This window comes from Sinocyclocheilus rhinocerous, unplaced genomic scaffold (assembly GCF_001515625.1).
Source record: "Sinocyclocheilus rhinocerous isolate Xijiao unplaced genomic scaffold, SAMN03320098_v1.1 scaffold1232, whole genome shotgun sequence".
Lineage (NCBI taxonomy): Eukaryota > Metazoa > Chordata > Actinopteri > Cypriniformes > Cyprinidae > Sinocyclocheilus > Sinocyclocheilus rhinocerous.
Genome location: NW_015657490.1, coordinates 163,602 through 174,220, shown reverse-complemented (window position 1 = coordinate 174,220; position 10,619 = coordinate 163,602). Strand labels below are relative to the sequence as shown.

Here is a 10,619-nt window from a genome sequence, read left to right as displayed (position 1 = left end):
GCTTTACTATCAAAATGCGCATGACAATCGCATTCGATTAATTGTGCAGCCCTAGTTACAATCAAGCAAGCCTCTTCATGTCAAAATAGATCATGCGAAAAATGCATTAACCCACAGCCAAAAAATAAATCCATAGAATATGTGAATATGCTTGAAAACAAATCAAGTTTGACTCCCATTAATTCGGCCCGTGTGACGGTTTGCAGTAGGGGTGTAGCGGTACGTGTTTTCATACTGAACGGTTCACTGGGCATCATCCCTATGCCCTACTCCCTTCGAAGGGCAGACAGAGCGCTTGGGGTTTAGACTTTGGAGTGAGCAGGGCACACCTCTGATTGGCCACTGTGTTAATGAAATCAACAGATATGTCTGTGATTGGCTATGTTGCTCAACGCTGCAAAAACATGCTGTGGATAGAAACATATGACCACTGGATGAAAAGTCCCGAACCTCAAATTGACAGGATTTTTGTGATGGTGTTTTTGCTGCGGGTCTAACAGTTAGCAGGCAGCGCTTCCAGTCTATCTGTACAGCATAAAAAAAAACTAGACACGTACACTGAGGTAGGCCTGCTATAAATGTTTATGTCTGACGTGAAGAACAAGGCCGGTACCGTTCTTCAAAGCGCATTGAAGGATTCAGTCTGTGTCTTAGTTTTATCATCTTAATTAGATAATTATTTAATTTATATATATTTAGTGTGGGCCTATTTATTTTATTTATATTATTTTATTCAGATTTTCTCTGTTCTCAGAAGCACTGCTGGTGCGTGATAATTTGAGGATGTGTGAATCCAGGTTTTGTTGTTTCTCTGTATGCTGCTGTTTGCACGTTAAAATGAAATATTTGTTTGTATTTTTATGTCATTACAGATTCTATTTTTATTTAACTCTAATTTATTATTCTAATTTTATATGTTAGTAAGTTAATGTTCGGTTAACGAGCAGCGGTTGTCGGTCAGGAAAATTAACCGAAATGAGCATCCCTACTTGTATTTCTTTTTAAAGGGGTCATATGATGTGATTTCAAGTTTTCCTTTCTCTTTGGAGTGTTACAAGCTGATTGTGCATAGATAAGATCCCTGAAGTTGCAAAGACTAAAGTCTCAAATCCAAAGAGATATTCTTTATCAAAGTTACACGCCCCCCTCGCCCCCCTAAAACGCCTCGTTCTAACACGCCCCCACATATCTACCTCACTATGTGGAAAAATGCCGCCCCGAAAGCAAAAGCACTTTATTTGGCCTTCCGAAAGTAGATGCATTTAGGAATCTTTAAGATTACTTACAACAGAACAGCAATGCATTTTATGGACGACCGTTTCGTGAACCTAGGAGAGGAGGTAATTCTGACTTTGCTATGACAATCTGGCGCTTCTGAATCATCTACTGTTTTGTTATTAGTTTAAGTATTTGTTATTGACTGTTCAAATGCGGAGCGTGTGTGTGTGTGCGCGCGAGCGAGCGAGCGAGCGAGAGAGAGAGAGAGAGAGGGAGAGAGAGAGAGCGAGAGAGAGCGCGAGAGACAGAGCGAGAGAGCGAGCGAGAGAGAGAGAGAGCGAGAGAGAGAGCGAGAGAGACAGAGCGAGAGAGAGAGAGAGAGAGAGGGGGTCACATCACAAACCCACGTCTGTCACGCGACTCTGTTCCCCTTTCGGGCTCTGTCTTTACATTTATTTTGAAAGATGAAGCTCACGATTATGGTAAGGGGCGTTACATTTCCGACGAGTGCTTGCGGTGTTCGGCCAATCACAATGCACTGGGTCAGCTGGCCAATCAGAGCAGACTGCGCTTGTCGGAAGGAGGGACTTTGTAGAAAACGAAGCGTTTGAGAGAGGCGGGGCATAGAGGACCTACAATAATGTACAGTATTTGAAAAATAATGTGTTTTTTGAACATTAAAGCATGTCAACATATTCTGTTACACCAAATACACAAAATAATGATCTTTAAAATAGCATCATATGACCCCTTTAAGAAACTGTAATCAATGCTGTCACATTACAAATCTGGTCCACAGGTAAAGTTAAATTAATTGCTAATTACAAACATTGAAATAAAGATGTAAGGCCTGTAAAATTACTAGAAAATAGTGAAAAATTGGGAATTGTGTAAAAAAATAAATAAAAAAGTACACATTTCATTAACATTGTAACTTTTTTTTGTCATTTTAGTCGCTTGACTGTTCTCTTATAAGGTCTAGAAATTTGTCACGTTTTTCGTCAGGTGAGTGATGTACTTTTTTTTAATTACATGTCATTATGTTGCTGTCTTGATGCCAATCACTGCATTTGCAGTGGCTCAGGAGATGAGTCTTTGAGTTTGTATAAACATCAACAAGCTGAAAAATAAAACCAAAGTTTTTTTTTTAGATAATGTAATCTAAAGTTAAAATTGATTTCATAAAATTGGTATCGAAAAAAGTATCATTCAGGAACCGGTATCGGTATCGATATCGAAAATTTTTGAACGATACCCAGCCCTATTGCTGATCATGATTTTGATATCTTTGTAAACTCATGCAGTCCTATTTATTCATATTATTATCACAATACTACAAATCTGTTCATAATCTGTTAGTATGTTTATTCTGACTAAACTTACCCGTTTCTTTTATACTGTTTTTAGATTTTATTCTTAAATTTTATCAAGTGTCTTATATTTATATGTGTGTACTGAACCAGGGACAATATAATTTAAAGTAATAATTCAAACATTAATTTGCTAAATAATATTATAATGTTGATTAATTTTATTAAGTGTCTTCTTATATTTATGTGTGTACTGTGTGTGCTCCAAAACCAAGGTACATTGCTAGTCTGTGCAAGCAATAAAGCTCTGATTCTGATCAAAATCACTTGTCAATTGCAGCAAGTAAAGCACCAATTTATACTCGCATGCGTTATGCATTTTGAAAATCATTTTTCATTTTATTTTTATTGATTGATTGATTTTTACCAGGAAAGGTGTGGTTGTGAAACACATTTGTATGTATTGTCTTATTAAACAAAACCCCTGAAAATGCAGATCCCGTTGTTCAATCACTTTTTTGTTGTTCCATTATTACCCCTGAGCAGATTTTGACTCCTATTAGAACTTATGTTTGTACTTGTTTTTCTCACACAACCTCTGTAATAATCACCTACTGTTTTTCAGCAAACTCAGTGATCCTCAGAGAAACCTAATCCCGTTCGAATGCGAACGTCTGATCGCCGACAATATCTTTCACAACGCTTTTCCTTGTGTTTCGGCCAACATGAACTACCTAAGCGTCTTTACTACTGTGTGCATTTTCAAAGTTTGCCTCCCGGAAAAGAAAAAAATCTAATCAAATCAAGAGCCAGATGGCGTAAACGGTTAAGACTCGCTACTGTAATATCAGCGTCAGGTAAGACTACACCTTCATTTCTGCACTCAATTACATAACGCTTTAATTACATAGGCCTATGTATCTTTATAAAAATTAAACATGGTTTTCTACAAATAAAAAAACTAGTTATAGTTAAGTTTGGTTAGACACATATTTAAATACATGTCCAATGATGTGCTGAAAACCTGTATTGTATAAAAGTAAAGCTGCTTTTTTTTTTCAATAAATAAATATATACACAAGTAAATAAATTAGCCATATTCATCGTACTTAATGTAAAATGCATAGAAAAAACATTTAAAGCAAAATGTATAGAAACTGACAGATATTGTAATATCTGTACACAACAATCAACTAATTAAAAAAATGGAGCAAGTGAAAACAACATCGTCAAAAAACAGTCAAACAGTTCAGCGATCTGAAATATAATAACATATACAGAATTCTCAGTCCAGACATCATATAATAGACACGAGTTATTACATGAACATTAGTAATGTTAGTTAGTTTACATGATCTAATAATGAAAACACTTCTAAGGCATTTATTCATCTTTGTTGATGTTCATTTCAACATTTACAAATTTGTGGAACTGAGCTAACGTTCACTAACGATGAAGTTATATTTTATTAACTAACATAATTGGTCATTTTAATAAGTACTGTAAGAAATGTGCTGCAGGTGTTACCAATATTTTAAAAGTACCAATGAGAATGTGTAAAATGTTCAAAAATGTTTAACCACTCGAGTAGGAAGATGAGGAGGGATCAATTAAAGAGTAATTAAGTGGCGCGATGCATGATACCGTCACAGCTGGATGAATTTAATTTGTCCAGTCTGTTAATCCTGAGAGTTGATTTGAGATCAGTCACTTAAACTTCAGCTCAACCAAGTTAAGCTCAACTCATCTCTCCAGTGGGACACCTCAAAGAGCTTGTGTCCACATCTCAGAGACAAGTCCATGACGGGGACCTTTCCATCAGCACTTCGTGTCATCCTGAGCACCTTCAACTACAAAAGTTCACATTGGGAAGACTGTTGCTAATGCACTGCAAGTGAATACAACTATTACTGCTTAGACTTTACATATACAACATTAACTGTGAAACAAAACATTTTTTGCAATGCATATATCTTCCATAAATACACAGTCACCTTTCACTTCTTTTATGAAAAAGAAAAAAAAAAAAAAACGGATTATCCTAATATTGTACCATTTTTTTAAAGGAAAGATAGATTCATTGAGGGCTTGGATCAAGTGGGAGATAAATCCTACCCACTATATCTTGCTCTGACGTATCTTAAAATATGTCAATAGGCGCGTTTCCATTACCCTTCAAATTGCGCAAATTGAAATTGCGAATTGAAAATACGCCTAATGGAAACTCGTCAATTTCGCAAAAACGCCCATATATCGCAAAAAAGTTTTTACGCTCGCATGAGGTGGTTTTTCAGGCAATGCGAAAAAGGAATAATTCGCAAAACTGCAATGGAAACGGCTTTTTCGCATTTACAGGTCATATGGCGTATATGTAAAAAGTCACATGATCATTCTTCAATGTACTATAACCGCCAAGAAACACTTCATAAGTGGCCGCGCTCCAGTATAAGGGGCTTTCCCTACCATTAATGCTTAGACAATTTACACGGCACACGTCTGCGGTGCAGTGTGGCTCTGATACGGTCACTGAAGCTGATTGCGGCCACTCAATGCTTGTGTTTATGTTTTTATACAGTCTACGGTTTATTCCAGCCGCGCCAAGCACGTTTCTGAAGCGGCTCTCTTTGCTGCTTCTGTAAAGATACACGCAAAAGCCTCCTTTGAATAAATATAGCCAAAATCCGTCAAAAGCCCACTAAAATCCGGCCGTTGCCATGACTTATCGCGGCCACGCAATGCTTGTGTTTATGTTTTTATACAGTCTATGGTTTATTCCAGCCGCGCCACGCACGTTTCTGAAGCGGCTCTCTTTGCTGCTTCTGTAAAGATACACGCATAAGCCTCCTTTGAATAAATATAGCCAAAATCCCACCAAAATCCGTTGCCATGACTTATCGCGAGAGGCAAAAGGTTACGTTTTAGCCGCATAACATTGGTTAATGGAAACGCCGTCATTTCGCAATACTTTTTTATCGACATTCAGAAAATATCGCCAAAGTTTTGCGCAAATCTGTAATGGAAACGCGCCTAGCGTCATTGTTCTGTGTCAAGAGGCATTTTTGTAAAAGTTGCTTAAATATCTTAATTTAACTAAGGCCTAGTCCTGGTTTAAACTAAGCTCTGTTTGTGAAACCGGGCCATTGACTTAGTTTGCATTGGACATGAAAGAGAGCCAGAGTTGAACCAATCTTTTTTGATTGGTGGAAATACGTGGAGCTGTTTGATATTTGGGGACGGCCTCGAACCCTCATGCGAACCAGTCTCATTTCGGAGGTCACATTTGTCTGCCGCATACGTCATTGGGGTCTCATGATACTGAACTGCTCATTAAACTCACTGAACAATTCAAACGACAATGTTATTGAAATAATTTAACATTTTTAATTAAATTGGATGTGATACTCAACACCTACCATTTGTTATGAAGCTGTGACTTTTAAAGTAAATCATATAATTGCACACACACAGTAATTTATTTACTTGTGTATATATTTATTTATTGAAAAAAAAAAGCAGCTTTACTTTTATACAATACAGGTTTTCAGCACATCATTGGACATGTATTTAAATATGTGTCTAACCAAGAATTCAACTCCTCTGCCATCTATTTTATTACATAGTGGTTTATCTTGTGAACGCTGAGATTAGGTCAAACTGGATTGAATTATACATCGCAGATAATATTAGGGAAGAGTAATGGATTATGTACAAGATGTCAAACCAAGGAAGATGTCTTGTTTGTCTTGTTTAGATGCAATAAATACCATGAATACAGGCAGAAATGGAAGAATAAAATAAAATTCTTAGAGATTAATAAGAATTTAGAAACGAAAAGGTAACCCTGTGGTTGTGTTTTTTTCTTTGGTTTTTTGGGTTTATTTTATTTTTTCATTTTTCGGGACTTTTATTTTGGAATGGCGATGTGACGTCATAAGGCCGCTCCGGCGTCTGTGTTGATTCGGCTGAAGAAAGGTTTGTGTTTTTAAGCGTTTAACGTGTTTAAGTCAATGCAGCCAGCGCGGACTATTTTGTGTGTTTTTAAAGTGCTGTAAAACGGCTCAATGATCATTGAATGTAACGTTGTAATACCTGACTAACATTAATGGACGTTATTTCGTTTGAGTACAGCGCTTTGTTCACAAGTAACAGAAAAAGCGCGATTAGTTTATCTTAAACAAGAATCACGGGCAAGTATTGATAGAAAAACGGATCTTTTTGAAACGAATCAGTTGAGCCGATTGCTTCGCGAAGTGATTCAGTGATTCAGCAACACTTTCTGATCAAAACGCAACGAGAACAACAAACACTTAATAATGGCAACTTTAACAAACCAACTACCGATATTTTCATGAAAGCGTCATCTATTAAATGTAAACTACAAATGATTAAATACTAAATCATTACTTGTTTCATGTTTATTTGCCTAGTCGGGTCGTGTAAAACCAATGTACTATCACTCTTTGACTCTCTCATCAGTGCACTGATTACTGAACCAGATGTAGTTTGGATTTATTTTCTTTCTGTTCATTTTTCTCATCTTAAACTCGACAGAGCGTCCAAACACAGAGAAAAACTCCCGCCGAAGCGGCTGAGATCCACGTGACTCACTAATATAAAGATGGCGGCTATTAAAGAGGAGCGTGAAGACGTGAAGATTGAAGAAGCGTTCAGAGTCAAACAAGAAGAAACTGAGGAACAAACAGGTTGGTTTTCTTTCTCTCAGAGCATTTACTAAAAGTTCAGAAGCTTTAACTGTTGTAATTACTGATAAATAGGGATGTAACGATTCACTCAACTCGCGATTCGATTATAGTCACTATTATTTTTTTGAACAAAATGAGATTTAAGACACATTATAGACAAACACAAATAAACACTGATGTATGCAGGCTCAAAGATCGTCATGCTCCCGGAGCTGCTTCTGTGTACAACTGTTGGCGCAAGCTACATTAAAATTAGGGCTGCACGATAAATCGCATGCGATATTTAACGCGCATCTTGTCATTAAAGCCATTCTGTAATCAGCGGTAAATCTCCATCACGTGCTAACTAATTACTTTCAAAAGACAGTAACTAGTAATATATAATGTATTACATTTTGGAAGTAACTTGCCCAACTCTGTCAATTATATACACTTTCCGCTGCCCATTGATAGGGCAACTGTTGAACAGACTCGCCAACCACATGCAGGCAGGAAGAACTTCATTAGACCTGCCAGAGTTTAATTTTCTAATAAAAGATAATACTTTTTTACATGATTTGTTACATTTAAATATCTCTTAGCAGATTTTGTCTCCAATATGAAACTACCTGCTAATTGCACTCACAATTGCATAAAATAGCCTTGTTGTCAAGTTTGGGTGAGTAAGGGCAAAACACACAAGATGTAGTACCTTCAATGCCCTGTAGACTTATTTTACTCTGTAAACTACTTTTGTAGCAGAAATAAACTGCTGCAGAAAAAGTTAGGTGCCATGCAAAATTAATCAAGTAATTGCATTACTCATCACAAATGTATTGGAGTAAAGACTACATGTACTTATTTGCAAAAAAAGTTGCTATTATCATTGATACTCAGTAAAATCTTTTTGGCTGATTTGTAGTTTTACTAATTACATTCACTCAAATACTTTACAACACTGTTATGAATAAGCTTGACCAAAGTGACAGAATCCTGAAAATTTATACTTGGAAGTCATTATATACAAGCAGCCCTGAAAAAAATCAGCTTATAAGTGTGTGTGGGCCTGACTACTCAATTGATCTAACATCACTAGAAGAGAAATCTAGCCATGAGTAGATGCCAAAAGCAGGTCATGTGTTCAATTTATTCATCTTGTTTCACCTTAGGTCTGATGACCCTGAAAGAGGAGAGTGAAGTTCTGAACGAAACAGATGAGAAATATAAGCTTGAGAAACATCACAAGTTCATACCTGAAGAAAAACCATTTAGTTGCTCACAGGCTGAAAAGACTTCCCGAAAAAGAGCTCAAAAGACAAGAAGCTGCGAAAAGAAGCATTTTACCTGTCAACAGTGTGAGAAAAGTTTTAACCTAAAAGGAGACCTTATCAGACACAGGAGAGTTCACACTGGAGAGAAGCTGTTCCCCTGCCAAAGGTGTGGTGTAAGTTTTACTCAAAAAGGAAGCCTTAACAGGCACACAAGAGTTCACTCCAGAAAGAAACTTTACACATGCCCGCAGTGTGGAAGGAGTTTTGAACAACATGGAAACCTTAAAGTCCACATGGGAGTTCACACTGGAGAGAACCCTTTTACCTGCCAGCAGTGTGGAAAGAGTTTCAACCGAAAAGGAAACCTTAAACACCACATGAGAGTTCACACTGGAGAAAACCCTTTCACCTGCCAACGGTGTGGAAAGAGTTTCACTCAAAAAGTAAACCTTATCAGACACATGAGAACTCATACCGGAGAGAAGCCTTACACATGCCAACAGTGTGGAAATGGTTTTAATCAAGAAGGACATCTTAAAATCCACATGAGAATTCACACTGGAGAAAAGCTGTTCCCCTGCCAAAGGTGTGGTGTAAGTTTTTCTCAAAAAGGAAGCCTTGACAGGCACACAAGAATGCACTCCAGAAATAAACTTTACACATGCCCTCAGTGTGGAAGGAGTTTTGAACAACATGGAAACCTTAAAGTCCACATGAGAGTTCATACTGGAGAGAAGCCGTTCACCTGCCAACGGTGTGGAAAGCGTTTCACTCAAAAAGTAAGCCTTAACAGGCACATGAGAACTCACACTGGAGAAAAGCCTTACACATGCCAACAGTGTGGAAACAGTTTCTGTCTATATGGAAACCTTAAAATCCACATGAGAGTTCACACTGGAGAAAAGCTGTTCCCCTGCCGAAGGTGTGGAAAGAGTTTCACTCAAAAAGGAAGCCTTAACAGGCACATGAGAGTTCACACCGGAGAGACAGAGTTTCAATCAGCTTTAAAACCTTAAAGTCCATATGAGAAATCAAAGGCTGCATTTACGCTTGTCATTAACATGCGACTTGCATCTGGATGTTGTCCACATACACATTGAAAAGACAAGTGTAAACACGCTTCTGATTGGAAGGCTATCCGCTGTCCTGGTCCAGAGGTAGTCGAGGACGCATTGTGATCGGCTCTCAGTGTAATGTAAACGCAATCCAGCCATCGAGTCTGCATTCGCAGGTCAACGTCACGCAAAACCCCGCCCCCTTTCTCCCGAACTGTCAGAAGAAAGATGGAGGACGCCAGGCCGTGGAGCGCTAGTAAGACTCGTACACTTGACGAGACCGTTGTTGCGCCGTGCTGCAACAGCGTGAGGCTCTCTACACTGGCCGCGACAAAGCGACTGTTGCAAATCATTTGTTCTTTGTGTCAGTACCTCATAAACAGAATGAGGCAGCAGTTTACTATCGGGATTTGTCGTTTCGCGCCACATCCAGTGTAGACAACATCACTGATTATAGTATTTTGTCACGTCCGGTGTAGACACGGTGTGAGACTCATTTAAATATTGCGTTTTGATCAACTTGTTATTGTTATCAAACTTTATTTTACATTTACAATTACTTTTATTCATTTGGCAGACGCTTTTATTCAAAGCAAATTACAGTTGAGGAAAATAACAAGCGATTCATCATAAGATGGCAATAAACATGAGAAGTGTCTGTTATACAAGTTTTCAGTCATCGTTCAAAACCATAAATCTAGGACAGGAAGATATTAAGTAAGGGATAATGTACATCCAGCAGGTTGTTATCGCAGAATAACCCCCGACAGGGTGATCAGGACCCCGAAGTGAATCAGGCCTTGTACCACCCTGTAATAGCGATAGTAGGTATACAATAAGTATTTCTTAACATGCAAAGTCAAAACATAAAAATATAACAAGTTACGTGTCCACCTTTAAAACGTGGGGTTAGAGGTTTAAAATGAATCACTAACCGTAGGTATAAGTAAGGGATAATGTACATCCAGCAGGTTGTTATCGCAGAATAACCCCCGACAGGGTGATCAGGACCCCGAAGTGAATCAGGCCTTGTATCACCCTGAAGGGGGTTATTCTGCGATAACAACTGGCTGGATGTACATT

General features: G+C 38.0%; 1 protein-coding gene across 3 annotated transcripts; it reads left to right on the top strand.

Moving 5' to 3' along the window:
* Nucleotides 1–6,446: 6,446 nt before the first annotated feature.
* Nucleotides 6,447–10,039, top strand: LOC107721057 (gastrula zinc finger protein XlCGF57.1-like). 3 transcript variants are annotated; one of them, XM_016528912.1, is made up of 3 exons: nt 6,447–6,500; nt 7,080–7,231; nt 8,380–10,039. In XM_016528912.1, exons 2-3 carry the CDS (start codon nt 7,147–7,149, stop codon nt 9,495–9,497), a joined length of 1,203 nt encoding a protein of 400 aa, XP_016384398.1. In that variant the 5' UTR covers nt 6,447–6,500; nt 7,080–7,146; the 3' UTR covers nt 9,498–10,039. The 3 variants fall into 3 exon arrangements, with proteins under 3 accessions (XP_016384398.1, XP_016384397.1, XP_016384399.1); XM_016528911.1 differs by having other exon boundaries at nt 6,472–6,898; XM_016528913.1 differs by having other exon boundaries at nt 6,481–6,558.
* Nucleotides 10,040–10,619: the final 580 nt, after the last annotated feature.

Coding starts and splice junctions, on each gene's coding strand:
- LOC107721057 (XM_016528912.1), top strand. CDS start 7,147: ATGGCGGCTATTAAAGAGGAGCGTGAAGACGTGAAGATTGAAGAAGCG. Junction 7,232..8,379: donor AGAAACTGAGGAACAAACAG/GTTGGTTTTCTT, acceptor GTTTCACCTTAG/GTCTGATGACCCTGAAAGAG.